Here is a 15,369-nt window from a genome sequence, read left to right as displayed (position 1 = left end):
TGCCCTAAACTACTCCCAAAACTGACACCTGAATATTCTCCCCAGCTCCTGGCCAGGCTGGGAACTGAGTCCATCCACCCAGGCTCTCCCATCCACAAGGCAGCAAGGGAGGTACTTAGAGTGAGGGCATGCGATTTGGGAAACGGGGTTCCATTCCCTGGGGATCAGAGAGGCTACATACAACTTGACCAATCTTTCTTAATGTAGTCTGTGTGGTTATACTGGTAAAGCCTCATGCTGCAGACAGATCACACACAGGGAACAGCTCACACCAGCTCCATCCTACACGTTAGGACGCTGGGGCACAAGGTTAAGGTGTAATGCTGTCCCAAGCTAAAGAGCCAAGTTCTCCAAAATGACAGATGCTGGAACAGATTTGTAGTTTATTCTAACAGTTCCTTTGCTGACTCCACCAAGGAAGGACACAAAACAACCTGTTCCCAGATCCTAAAGCACTGGTAGGTTAGTCTCAAAACATAGTTCACCTACAGATGGTGTGAAAAAACTGAGGGCTCGGAGAACTCCTGCTTGGCTTAGTTTGGGGAAAAAACCCAAGATCAGAAACTTAGACAGTCAGCCTGGTACCTGTCAAGCAGATTAGTCCATGGATTTGCCCTCCCCAGATGCAAAGAGAACTTCTGTCCTAGAGCAGACAACCTGCTGGTCTGTCATTTTACAGACTGCTTCACAGAAAAAAAAATCTAGATTATACAGCCTATGCAATAAACAAGTCTGCTGTAGCACGTGCATCTGAACAGACGCATAAGGCGCTTACAGACTTCATTTAACAGGTCCTGGCTCAAAGTGCTCAATTTCCCAGCTTTAGAAGGATGCTACAGCCAGGTCTGTACACGCAACCACTAAATCACAGTAGTGTTTCATACACATTTAGTTGCTGGTTAACACTGTACTTACAACATGAAGTCTTGCTCCCAGCAAGGCTGGTCCCCTCGCACTGCCACTGTCGTACTCTTCACATTTTGTACTTTCAGGGTCACGTATGTATTAAATTTATCTAAACAAACAAAGGGCAAATATTACTTGGTGGTACTGATCACCATATTTCACAAGAGCAACACTATAAAACCCTGACTTAATATACAGTACACTTAGAAATGCAGCCAGCAGGTGCATTATTTGGCTATCCCCAATTTCTTCGGGTGCAAGATACACAGGTGAGCAAACAACAATTCTTCCCATCTAAAAGTGAGAATAACTACTTATCAATTTACAGCAATGTAATAGATATATATATTAAATCCTGAAGAGCAAACCAGAACAAGTGACTTCCTGTACAAAGACAGGTGGGGAAGAAAGAGTCAAAGAAGAGGACCATTGTCCAACCCTTAAATAGATGCAATAAATAAAGGTGCACACAAGGAATGAGACAGCCTGCACTTTCTGGACCAAGATCACCACCTATGACTGACAGCAAAATTAGCAAAAAAAAAAGAAAGAAAAATCGTCAGTGAAGTAAGGTAAGGCAGCTGAACTAAAAGCTACATTGTCATCTTGTGATAGTTTGGGTGTTTAAAAAAAAAATGTCAAAGAACTTGGTAATTTTACCTTGCTCTATTTCCCCCCAGCCTGAGTTCGAACCACTCCTTTTTTCTAAAGGTGCTAGTTATTCTTTACTAGTAACAGAGGAAGGAAGCTTGGGTGTAGGCAGATAGAAAAGTTTAAACATCCAGCAATCGGAGAACGAAGGTCTCGGGCACTCCCATCGGGCATGCCAAGCTTCACACGAGACACGTATTCTTTCAAAAGAAAGGAGACATTTCAGCCAGGGTTGTCCAACTTCCAAGCAGCCTAGGGCCACGTGGTGCAGGGGCTGCACCAGGGCAAGCTCCAGCCCATCCCACAGACCTCCCCGCCACTGCTGCACCGAGTGCCTGGGACTCCCTGGTGCTCTGGAGGCTCTGTGGAGGGGAGGTTGGGGTGAGGCATCCAAGCAAGAGCCCAAGGGATTCGATTTAACCTTTTGCAGGTTCACCCAGCCCAAAGGCTATGCACTTGGACAACAGCCCTGATTTAAGCAAGTGTCCCCACTACATCTGCTCACGGAGGAAATTTGAGCATAGCGTGTTTGTTCAGATTCATAACAAAACTGCAGGCTGGCACTCCCAGCTACACTAGCAGAGCCAGAATCCAGCCAAACATCTCAGCAAGCTGCAGTCAGCGATGAACAGGAACTCCTGCTTGTGGAAAACAAGCTGTCAGATAGCTCAAGATAACACAGGACTAAACGAGCCAGATCTGGCCTCCCACGCTCAGGTTGTTTTTGGTTTTTATTTTTTGGAGCCGTGGGGGGGAACCATCTCACCAAGCTCCAGGACCCAGCAGACTGCAAGGGGCATCCTGAAGCAGTGGGCTACAGGACACATGGATGCCCTGCAGCAGGAACAGCAGCATGGTCCATTCTGCATCAGGACTGGGACAAAGGCATCAGCACGTCCCTGACCAGGTGTGGGCTCACAGGACAGCCATGTCACGAGCAGCGTGGTGCTGCTGCTGCTTGATTACAGCAGGTGGAAGCACTTACAACTAGGAACCTTCTTTGGGTGGGGACGTTAAACAAGCTAAGGAAGTACAGGTTGGATGAATGGACTGTTCATCCAAGGCACTGGTCTCTTTGGGGCAGACGACAGAACAAGGAGCAATGGCTCCAGCTGCAGCAAGGGAAGTTGAGGTTGGATATTAGGAAAAACTCCTTCACCAGGAGGGTGGTGAAGCACAGGGAGGTGGAGTCTTCATCCTTGGAGGCGTTGAAGACCCGGGTAGACAAAGGCTTGTCTGGGATGATGTAGTTGGGGCTGGTCCAGCTTGGAGCAGGGGTTGGACTGGGTGTGACCTCCTGAGCTCCCTTCCACCCTCATTTTCTGTGGTTCTAAGTTTCTGGTGCCTGCGGACTATGGAAACTCTTGGGGCACCGGGCAGTTTAGCACCGTGTATGCAGGGCTCGGCACAACAGTAGCCTGGCCCTCAGTCAGTGGTCCCAAGTGCTGGCATGTCGGAGGAATTACACATTTCTACAGCAGCACCCAAGGGCAGCAAGCAGGGTCAGGGCCCCCTTGCAATGGGTTTTGTATGTAGAGGCAGCCCCGTGTGGAGAGTCGACACACTACAGACACACAAAGGGCTGGGGATGGGCTGCAACACACACGTGACAGTGATAATTTTGTTAGGCTAGTGATTTAGGTTTTGTTGGCAACTGAGGCAGAGGAAGGGTGAGGGGGACTGATGGGAGTGGTGTACAGCTAATAAAAGGAAGGAAGAAGAACAGCCAAAGCTCATCACCTACTCTGCCACAGTCATCACACAGTCTGGCAGGCATCAAGGGAGAAGAGGGGCTTGGTGAGGAACTGAATGAGGATCAAGATGGTAGAACTGTCCTCAAATGTATGGACCGTCTGTTTTGGGGTTTTTTTTTAACGAAGACATGGCTAAAAATGCCTGCCTGATCTCTGTAAAAGCACTGCCCTGTCCTTAAAAAAATAACCTAAGCAACCTGGACCTTGCTTGAAGGTCTCTCAGAGACAAACACTGAAGGACAGACAAAGCAGGTTGTACTATCTGCTGTCTGAACAGGAGCATTCAGGCCCCAGCCACGTGCTGCTGCATCCCGTGGCCTGCCTGCAACGGTTGTGTCACAGGTAGGTAGACAGACAGCAGTCCTTCTTAGGGGATCCGTGCCCGGGCAGGGCCAGCAGGGGTAAGGCTGCTGGAAAGGGGGCAGAACAGTTGGGGGCAACAGGATGTGCAAGCAAGTAATGGACCTCTGTGGTGGGGGCCGCATGATGCAAATAAACACTGCTACAAAAATCAAGCAAGGCTACCAACCAAAGAACATTTTTTTTTTTTTACTAATAAATCTGCAAACTTTTTACTGACAACCCTTTTAATTTTTTTTTTTTATACCACAGTTGGTATTGAACCCTAATTTTGAACCTGGTCTTTGTCCCAGGCCTGAATAGATGGGTTACATTTACATTATGTAACGCGTTTCAATAAAAAAAAAAAGCTGTCATCAGTAAAAAGTTTGTAAACTGACAAAAAAAAAAAAATTGTCCTTGATTGGCAGCCCCGACGGTGACCACGCAGAGCAGCTGTCAAAATGTTTACAAAGCAGACAAATAAGGCCCTTGATAGGCCCTTGTCAATGAGATAATGACAAGAAGCTGGGCAATAAAAAGAGGAAGCCAGAGGGGGTTGACATGATCCAAGCAACAAGCCAGGAAGATGAGTGCACGCACACTGCCCTGGGCATGCCAACTATCCGAAAACAAGAGTTTGAGAAATCCAAATCAGATCAGGAACGTGGAGGAGACTATGGGAAGAAAGGGAGCACATACAGATACCTTGGACAGTTAACAAATGCTGCACCAAAAAACAATCCTAGTTCCATATATGTTAGCTCAAGCTTTTCATCCATTTAATTTCCCCGCTAGTACAACAGTGAAATAGCTTTGAAGTGTCCTCTCTCCCCAAAGATGAAAAGAATATGCAGTTTGCGGGTACAACCTTTGACAAAGACATTAAAGTAAAAAGGAAACACTCGGTACTGTAATGTTTACCTTCATGCACGGTGAGCAGAACAGACTATTAAACAGCCTTAAAAATAAAAGTGGGGATGGCCACATGCTAATGGGGATTGCTTGAGGCCAGGAAAAAAAAATCTGACTCACCTGGGGGTCCATGGAGCTTGGCTTTTTTTACTGTAAAGAAAAAAAAAGAAGTCATTTAGCGACTGTGCCCTGGTACAGGTTTACTGCAAGAACTGCACTGCCGTGAGCGGTCTGCATTCACAGCACGGAACTGGGATCCAGGAATCCTCGTGTCCCAAATCTCACCTTTCACAACGTACCGCACCTGGAGAGATGCATGCTTTCAAGCCCCTGATTGCCTCTGCACATAGAGGATATCAACAGAGAGGTTTGGGGAGGATTATTTAATGTCTGTAAAGAACTTAGCAAGCAGCAAGGGGTTTTTGGTAATACCTTATTGGACCAACCGTATAGCTGGCAGAAATGTTACCCAAGCTGGCAGGTACAGACCTGAGGAAGGGCACCTTGTGCCCAGAAGTTCGTCTCACATTTTTCCCACCTGCATAGTTGATCCAGCAAAAGTTATTAGCAAAGAGATTTGCTTCTCTCATTCCCTAGACCATCATGGTGATAACGTAACTTCAGCCCTCTTGTCAAGAGCTTTAACATTAACATTTTATTTGATTTATATCCTGCCTCGTCTGAAAGGCTCAGAGCATCTTACGACACAACCAACCCACAGACGGGATTCCCCCAAACGCACCCCAGAGACCAGCCCCCTATCCCACTCCTCCAAGCACCACCTCCCTGCCCAAACCCCCACACAAGCAAACCCTCCTGCCAACTCCACCGCTGGCATCAAGACACAAGACTCTTCCTCCTGGCCCCCAACAAGCCTGCACGCCCTCCCCTACCGACCGAGGGGCTGTGGCCGCCAGTCCCCTCACCCCAAAAACACCAACTCCTCCCCCTCCCCTCAACAAATGTTAAACCGATTCCCAAGGACCCCAACACAAAGAGTGAAAGAAAAAAAGTGCATGAAGCTGGATCAGGCAACCTGGCACCATGCATCCCACCCCCACTTGTACCCTCCACCCCAATGTAAGATGCTCCCCTACTTAACCCAACACACACACAAAATACTTATTTTCCACACCCCCCACTCCACTATTTTCCCTATGCCACTGCCGAACAGCCCCCAGCGAGCCCCAAGGAAAGACTCTGCAAGTCACCAGTCCAACTCACTGCAGGCAGACCACGACGGAAAACCTGAAAATGCAACAGTCAGACGTCAGATTTCTGCAAACCAAGCGCCATTCCCATTTCTGCTTTACAGTCTGCCATTTCGGTATTCTCCATCAAACACGTAGGCTACACAAACCCGGGAACAGTGGAAAGGTCCGACAAGGAACGCGGTAAAAACTAACAAGCAAACTGTGTACTGAAAAGCCTTAACGCATCAAAATGCTGCAGCCTGCCGAGCCGAATCTCATTTCTCGCTCGGTCTGAATGAAACGCGCCCATGCTGCGAGGCGAGCGGCAACCTCGCTGGTACCTGCTCGGGGACCTGAACCCAGGCAAACTCATTCTGTTGTTCTGAGCCGATTTCCTTGAAGAAAAGCAACGTTTCGTGTCCAATACAGCACTTCTCAAACTGCAGGGATACTCACGGTAGAGCCGGTCAGAACACCGCACACCTATGCACGTGATGGACCGCTGGTATGACGCGCGCTAATTAGCACACATCGGCGCCGACTCGATTAAATGGAGTCTGCTGGAGGGTGCTAATTAGCACACTCCAGCCTCTGTGTCACGTGTATTCAGCATCCCCGTGCTTCAAAATGCTGGTGGGGGTGCTTGAACTAAAGCTCGAACGAGCTATTTTGAAAGGCAGGACACCGAATACACATGACGCTGCGGGCACATTAATTAGAGAAGCTTGGAGAGCTGCTGCAATTAAAAGCCCCCCATCCCAGGATACATGTATTGATGCCCGTTCTGATGAAACCTCCCATTTAAGGTTTTGATGAAGCGGCATATTAAAAGTTTGGAGGCAGGCTCAGTGGGAAGACTGGAGGTCTACAGGATGCTCCAGTTATTTCTAAACAGCATTCACCAATCTTTTTCTCAAAAACACAATCCTGAAGGTTTAGTCTGGTCCAGGCACAAAACTAGACTTAAAAAAAAAATAGCTGTCTTTTCCCAGACATCCCCCACAGATGCGGCCCATAGAGATGCCTAGTCACATAGTGCTCACTATTCCTACTTGGTTGTACCATGTCTACAGTCACCCCCAGCTCCCAGGACAGGGCATGGGCTGCTTGTTGATGCAGCTAGAAAAAGTGCATAACTAGTCAGCCCGGCAGAGATTACCTCCACACAAAAGAGCAAGACAGACCACATGTTTCACTACGGTGGACTGCAGAAACCAGCTGGCACCAGGGGGAAGAGAAGCCAGGAGTGGACAGCGGCAAAATCTGGTCTTGTGAGGACAAAAAAACGGGAAAGCAGCATGCACCGTGGAAGAGACCAAAAAAACTCAGGACACACTGGTGTAAAAGAACAGGCCCTATGGTACAGAAAGCTCGGCAGACGCGGCATACCTACATTTCAGTAGGAGGTTGGCAACCTACACCCCCTGGGCTGGATCAGACTTGCACAGCCATGGCTTCAACAGCAGCCTGGCAGCGCGGGCATCTCTGCCCATGCCGCCCTGCGATGGGGGTCCTCCCGGCGCCATGCTGTCACTGGGGGACAGGGAGGGTGGGCTATACCCCTGCCATGTCACAGCTGGGCTCTAAAGCAGGGGCATCACTGGAGGGGGAACTGGGGAAGATATGCCCATGCCACGCTGCACCTCAGCCAGGTGGCAAGGAGAAACGATGGAGGCTGCCGTGCCCTAGTGCTGGCCCATCCCAGACCCGAGCTGTGCCATTCCTGCCAGAAAATATTGCCAAGCCCTGGTCTAAAGGGGAATAACACAACTAAACCATACTCCAGCGAGCCACTGCACAACTGCTCCCATCAAGAGGGGATCCACAGAGCTTTGTCCTGGGCCCAGCACTATTTACATTAATTATCTGGACGATAAACTAGAGATTAGTACACTTATTAAGTCTGCAAACAATGCCAAGCTGGAAAGCCTGCAAGCCCTTTGAGCACAGGGTTATGATTTAAAACGAAGCTTGACAAATTGAAGGATGAATCTGAAACAGCAGAACAAAATTCAACCAGGGCAAGCACCACTCTTCAGTAGGAACGGTCACCCGCACCGAACGCAGAACAAGCACCGACTGACGGCAGTTGTGCAGGGGCCTGAGGGTTATAAACACAAGCTGATCGTGTATCAGTGTCATATTGCTGTGCAAAAGCCAGCGGCACACCTTCAGTGTGCAAACAGGAGTATTGGATGTAAAACATGAAAAATAATCCTTCTGTTTATTCAGCACGGCAAGACCTTAGCTGGAGAGCCACGTAGTATTGGGCATCCCACCGCAGGACAACGCGAGCCAACTGAAGAGCAGCAATAGGATAACTAAAGTGATCGGATGTCTAGAAACCACAACCGAGGAGGAAACCATTCAAGAACTGGGTGTGCAGCAAAGAGAAGACCAAAATGAGACGTCTTCAAATATGTAAACCGCAAAATCCCCCCCGATGCTATCGACTTCCATAACCAAGCCTGGCCGACTTGTTGATTGCAACCAGCTGTCTCAGCCGTCGGCCTTCTGCTGCACATAATTTAACGATGCGTTAAGGAGACATATCAGTGAAATCTGGATTTCCAACTGTTCTGCCTACCGAAGCAATCCCGGTCTCTGTGCCAAAGGTCTGGCACACCACAAAGTCAATGACAGCACCAAGTAAAAATGGGAGAGGACCCATCCATGTCCACCTCTACTGATAATATCCAGTCTATTAATTCCTGTTTGGAGATTGCAGCCATTCCCATGTTCACCTGAAAATATTGCTATCATTTATTAAGGTCTCTTTGCCACTTGCTTTGAGCAGATTTATACTCATTTATCTTGGCCTGCTTCCTTCAGTTGGTTGGCAGGTGCTTTAACTTGTCATAACATGATCTCATCACAATTAATTTCATGCCCTTCCATCTTACTTACGTTGTCAAAGCTGACTTTTATACACAAAAACCGGCCTTGGCCTGACGCAAGAGTACGTATGTATCTGTGCAATCTCATCCTTCGTTCATCAGGAGCGGCGAGGATGCTCTGCCTTTATTGGTCCCCCTGTAGCTGCCAACAGTCACCTGCATGCCTGCTTGTAGACTGGTACAGAGTCCACAGACATCATTTTGGCTGCCAGTTCACTTTCCAAAAGTCATCTATCAACTTACGATCATTTGAGTTCTCTTGCCTAATGTTATTTATACCAGTTTATCTGTTTTTATATTCTCTCCGGTCGTTAAACTTCCTCCTGCCCATTACCGTTGAGGAGATTCAGCTTCCTTAGTTTCTTTTTGCTTATGGCAACGCACGTGTTCTTCATGACCCCCCTAGTCTTTTCCTCCACTGGGAAAATCCCAATACCTTTTCAACCATATCAGCATGGTACATCTGATGGTTCTCCAAGTCCTTATTTCAAAGCCAAAATGTAAATCCACTGATGTGAAACCTGCCTATTTGGAAGCTGATGTTCAAATGCTGCCTTTGTTTGGGGACGTGTAAGTCTGGAAGAACTGAGTTTCTTGCTCGCTTTCTTTGGAGGTGATTTCGTTTGTCAAAGCAACATATAAAAATACAAGGGTGAACTTGAAGAAACAGGTAATCTGTCTAATGGATGCGATTTAAAGAACAGCAGTCAAAGCAACGATCCATTCAGCTAGGTCCATCAATCAAATGGACAGCGCCCAAAAGTTATTTCTCCAGTAGAAAAGGGCTCACTAACTAGATGGAGTTGTGTTTACATTATACATTAGCAGGCTTATGTGCTTAACAACATTACAGAGCATAAGTGCTGAGATAGAACATCTCCAGGCTCCCATTAGCTTTCCCAGTGGAAATGCCATATAGCACATACAAGAAAACATATCTAACAAGCTGGGGGGAGGGAGGAGGAAAGAGTCAAAATGGCTTGAGAAATGAAGGAGGGAAGACCTTTTCACTTGTGCCAAAAGACCACAACCACCACCCTTCAAGAAACACCTGTCTAAAGGACAATCAGAGGATTCTTGGTACTTTTGCAAACAGCCACGCATAATCAAATAAAGTCAGTGAGGACCAATGCAACGTCCTGCACTTGGGATGCAAGAGGTGCATGCACAAATGCAGACTGGGGAACAGCTGACCAGGCTGCAATACTGCAGAAAAGAGCCGGGAGATTACAGTAGACCATGAGCCAGATACAAGCCGAAAGGGCACTCTGTTTTGCAATACAAGCCAATAGCACGTTGAGTTGTATTCAATAGAAATGTCACCTGCAAGTCGCAGGAAGCAATTTTTCTGCTGTGTTCACCATTGGTGAGGCCTCTCCTGCACTACTGTGTCTAGTCTCGGGTACTATACCTCAAAAGAGAAGTGGACAGACTGGAAAAAAATCCAATGAAGAGCAACAAAAGTGATTAGAAGTCTAGAAAAAACACTTAGGAGAATGAGTTGGAAGACCAGGCATTACAGTTCCCGGAGAAAATAAAGCCAAGAGGATATTTGATAACAGTTTTCAAATACCAGAAGAGTGTTTGAAAAGGATAATGAAAACCTATTCTCTTCGGCCACAGGGGACAAGACAAGAAGTAGCAAGGCTTAAATTGCAAGAAGGGAAATATAGGTTGGATATCAGAAAGAACTTGCACCATGAGAGTGATCAAGCACTAGAAAGGCGCAAACAGAAGTGACCATTTTCGCCCGATCTGGCCACAGGAAGTGGTCTACAGCTGTGACCAAACACAAAAGTGCGCAGCTGCAGACCACTTCAAAAACAGCCAGTTGTGCGACAATCTGAACCCTCATTGCATGAGGGCTCAGCTGAAGACATTTCAAACACAGCATCTTCTGTAACTTGTGTCTGCGGTGGAAGAGATTGCCTAGAGAGGTTGTGGAGTCTCCATCCTTGGACATTTTTAAGAGCAGGTTAGACAAACACTTGACTGGTCTGATTTAGACCAGACTGATCCCATCTTGAGCAAAGGGCTGGACGTGACCTCCAGCAGTTCCTTCCAGGCTTTTTTCCCCGCTATGGTTTTATAAAATAAGGGTGGGATGCCAGAGATTCAGCTCACCACTTGAAAAAAAAACAAAAACACACACAATTTACATTACAAGCAAAAAAAATAAAAACAAGAAATGCCTGTAATGTGGACAGGATGGCTATATGCCTCATTGCACCTCACCTTCCAGGTAGACAGCAGGGACATGTCCCAAGAGAAGCTGGAACGGGCCTACTGACAACTACAGCCTGCAAGAGCCGCGTGTTTACGGTGTCCGATAGAAAACCCATGTTGCTCACTGGAGGGAGAACCTGGATGCTGATGCTGGGAAACAACCGGTACCAACCAATATGCAGCATGCCGGGCCAAGGAATCAAGATAACTCCCTGCAGGGACTCCTGGAAAGCCCAAGACAAGAATTTGGTTCTACTATTTCAAGTCTAGGTAAGGAAAATCTGCCCAACTTCTGGAAAGGCAGGGACTTTGGCAGGGTTGCTCTCTTCCGTGGTAAAAAGTTCACTCCATCATTTGTAGGAATTCCCGTTTTGCACCTGACCTTGCTCTGCATGCAGCAAAAGGCAGTACGAACTGGCACGCGTGTAGTTGGTTTGTTACGTGTAAGATCAAGGAAGCGGCAATTCTCTTTGTGGAGGGTTAACACGGGAAACGTCATCCATGCCGTCTGCTCAGCTCGGTTGTGGGTCATGGGCTGAGGAGGGAGAGACGGGTCGAGGAACTCAACCAAAGGCTGCAACGCTGGTGTCATGGGGAAGGCTTCGGCTTCCACGATCACAGCCTGCTCTTTGGTGAGAGAGGTGGTGGTCTGCTGGGGAGGGACGGTCTTCACCTCTCTCCCCTGGGGAGGAGGCTCTTCTCAGCCAGGCGAGCTGACCTGCTCCACCGGGGGAAAGGGGGGACTACCGCCACTGCTGGCCCGCTGAGCAACCCTTTTAAATCCAACAGGCCAAGGCACTTAAGGGAGCCCACCCCTACCCCAGCCCTGGATCTATCTGTGGGGAAGGCAGGGGCCCCCAATGGGACACTTGCCTGCCTGTACACCAATGCCAGGAGCTTGGGGAATAAACAAGAGGAACTGGTCCTCCTGCTAAACAAGAATAACTATGATCTCATAGGGATCACGGAGACCTGGTAGAACTCCACCCATGACTGGCCTACAGGTATAGATGGCTATACCCTGTACAGGTGTGATCGTGCAGATAAAAAGGGGTGGGGGTGTAGCTCTCTATGTCAAGGACAGCTACACGTCCCTCCAAATTGACATTGGCACCCAGGAGGGATGACTGGAGTCTCTCTGGGTCAAAATATATGGAGAACATGGCTCATGGGACACCATGATAGGAGTCTAGTACAGACCTCCTAACCAGAAACAAGAGCTGGACCAGGAGTTCGCCAGGGAACTGGCCGAGGCTCCACGCTCTCGGTGGACTTCAACTACTGGGTCATCTCATGGGAACTGCACTCGGCCAAATCCAATCGGTTGCAAAGCTTTCTTACGTGCGTGGACAAGCTCTACCCAACTCAAGAAGCCTATGGGCTGACAAGAGGCAAAGCGTTGTTGGACTTGGTACTGGCCACAGGAGATGACATAGTCAGTGACTTAAGAATTGATGGGAAGTTGGGTAATAGTGACCATGAGCTAACCACCTTTACTATCCATTGAAAAGCTGGCAAGTCAGTCAGCAAAGCAGAAGTCCTTGACTTCAGGAAAGCTGACTCTGACAAGCTCAGGAGGCTCATTGTCGAGGCCCTAAGGGACCATGACTCGACTGGAAGAGGAGCCCAAGAGGAGTGGTTGCTGCTCAAGGGAGCAATCCTGACAGCACAACGGATGGCCACCCCGTCTCAGAGGAAGGATAGCAGAAGGGCACAGCAACCCCTTGGCTCAGCAGGGAACTCGAGGACCCCCTATGCCTCAAGAGAGAGGCTTATAAAGGATGGAAGGATGCAATTACCACCAAGGAGGAGTACTCAGCACTGGTCCGTACCTGCAGGGAGCAAGCCAGCAAAGCCAAAACTGCAACCGAGCTCCATCTGGCTTCACATATCAAGGATAACAAAAAGTCCATTTTCAGATAGGTAGGGAGGCAGTCAGAAAAGAAGCAAGGGTAACATTGGACCCCTGCTGAACCAAATGGGACAGCTGATAACCAACACCCAGGAAAAGGCCAATCAGCTTAATGGGTACTTCGTGTCAGTCTTTCATCAGTCCAGTGGGTCCGCCCTGCCTAGCAAGACGTGGGACGGCCAGGGTGAGGGTGTATTTATACCCAGCATCAGTGCTGATCTCGTAAAGGATCACCTTGAGAGGCCGGACACCTTCAAGTCAGCTGGTCCTGACAGACTACACCCTAGGGTACTCAAGGAGTTGGCAGGAGTCATAGCTCAACCACTGGCAAAAATATTCAAAAATCCGTGGCGCTCAGGTGAAGTACCTGAAGACTGGAAGAAGGCCAATGTGACACCCATCTTCAAGAAAGGGCGGAAAGTAAATCCCGGGAATTACAGGCCGGTCAGCTTGACCTCAATCCGCAGTAAGATTCTCAAGAAAAGTATCAAGGAGTCCCTTCTGGAGAAGCTGGCCGAGGGCAGCATCCTGAGGGATAGCCAGCATGGGTTTTTTGCAGGTAGGTCTTGTTGGACCGATCTCATCTCCTTCTATGACTAGGTGAAGTATCACCTGGACAAGGGAGAAGAGATTGATGTCATACACCTGGACTTTAAAAAAGCCTTCGTTCTGGTGTCCCATGACCTCCTCATGGAAAAATTGGCTAACTGTGGCCTCGGCTACACCACAGTCCGATGGCTGGGGAATTGGTTGATGGCAGCGAATCACTATGGCGCTCCGTGGCCAGTGGCATCCCCCAAGGCTCTGTCCTTGCACCGGTTCTCTTTAACATCTTTATCAACGATGTGGACATTGGTGTCAGAAGTGCAGGGGGCTGGTAGCTGCCTATAAGTACGTAAGGGGTGTGCATCAGGATCTGGGGGAACGCCTGTTCACCAGAGCACCCCAAGGAAAAACAAGGACTGATGGTCATAAACTCCTACAAGACCATTTTAGGCTGGCCGTAAGAAAAAGTGTCTTTAGTGTCCGAGCCCCCAAGACCTGGAATAGACTCCCTCCAGAGGTGGTGCAGGCACCTACTCCGGACTTATTCAAGAAATGCTTGGTTGCTAACCTTGCTGGGGTCCTTTGACCCCAGCTGACTTCCTGCCCCTGGGGCAGGGGGCTGGACTCGATGATCTTCGAGGTCCCTTCCAGCCCTAACACCTATGAACCTCAGGACTTCTGACTTGCCAGTCACTTGTACCCACATCTCATGAGATATCCGTGTAGTGCACATGACCAGGTCCTGTGGTTTCACCCTGGGGCTCAACAGTCTGTTTATAAGGCAGAGGGGTTCTGCGAACCAGGAACCATGTCACCATCAGAAAGAGATGAGAGATGGAGGAGGAGGAGGAACAGCAAAGACCCTTTCCCCCCTGACCCTAAGCAAATCACCAGGACACTGAAAATAGAACAAGAGGATCTTAAAACGTTGCTTAAATATGTAATTTTGCACCATCTATGAGCAGGCATGGGTTTAATACGACCTCACTCAGAGCCCCACATCACCCACTTCAACTATGACACGCTCTCCAAGGAGGGAAACAATATGAGTGTGCCCCCAAAGAGGGGAAATGCTGGAGGGAAGTGTGCACAGATAGCATGCGAGGCTTTGGGATGTCAGCCCTGGTTACAGGTCTGCAAGAACATGCCATGTCGCGCGGTCAGGTCCCCAGGAGTGGAGGCCAGGACTGGAAATGGGGACTGGACACTTTCAAAACCCAATCAGCTTGAACTGCTGACAATCCATCAACCAGTCCCAACACAGCAGGCATTGCTCATCCGCTGGAGGACAACTCATTTCGGGTAATCACCGAATGCTTCAGAGAGGAGAGTAAACGACCTTTAAAATCACTCCTCTGCTAGGATTGTAGCCTCTCTCATTATTCCTGTTTCCATATCAACCTGCTCATAGAATGAGGGTGGACAGGAGCTCAGGAGGTCACATCTAGTCCAACCCCTGCTCCAAGCAGGACCAGTCCCAACTACATCATCCCAGCCAGGGCTTTGTCTAGCTGGATCTTCAAAACCTCCAAGGATGGAGAGTCCACCCACCTCTCTGGGTAACCTGTTCCAGTGCTTCACCTCCCTCCTAATGAGAAAGTTTTTCCTACTATCCAACCTCATCTTCCCTTGCTGCAGCCTGAGCCCATTGCTCCTTGTCCTGCCATCTGCCCCCACTGAGAACAGCCCAGCTCCATCCTCTTTGCACCCCCCTGCAGGGTGGTGACGGCTGCTATTCAATCCCCCTCGGTCTTCTCTTCTGCAGACTCAATCAGCCCAGTTTCCTCAGCCTCTCCTCACCAGTCATGTGCCCCAACCCCCAAACCATTTTCATTGCCCTCCCCTGCACTCTCTTCCATGCGTCCACATCCTTTCTGTAGCGGGGCCCACAGCTGGACACAGGACCCCAGATGTGGCCTCCCTCATTCTGCCTCTCTGGGAAGCCACTGAATCACTAAATACCTAACAAAAATGTAGGCAGAAGAGGAAAAAAAAATTATGATGCAGCAAAGACTTAGAAACCACAAAGG

The 15,369-nt window shown here is 48.8% G+C and overlaps 1 protein-coding gene across 3 annotated transcripts in view; it reads right to left on the bottom strand.

The window, feature by feature from the left end:
- UNC13B (unc-13 homolog B) overlaps positions 1-15,369 on the bottom strand; it is a 300,680-nt gene that overhangs the window by 247,929 nt on the left and 37,382 nt on the right. For all 3 annotated transcript variants that reach the window (XM_059725356.1, XM_059725357.1, XM_059725358.1), the window contains exons 2-3: positions 4,686-4,715; positions 916-1,015 (exon numbers count right to left, since the gene is read on the bottom strand). In XM_059725356.1, coding sequence (XP_059581339.1) covers positions 916-1,015; positions 4,686-4,715 — 130 coding nt within the window. The remainder of the gene's footprint in view (positions 1-915; positions 1,016-4,685; positions 4,716-15,369) is intronic.

The sequence above is a fragment of the Alligator mississippiensis genome, chromosome 3 (assembly GCF_030867095.1).
Source record: "Alligator mississippiensis isolate rAllMis1 chromosome 3, rAllMis1, whole genome shotgun sequence".
NCBI lineage: Eukaryota > Metazoa > Chordata > Crocodylia > Alligatoridae > Alligator > Alligator mississippiensis.
This window is presented reverse-complemented; position numbering and strand designations above follow the sequence as displayed.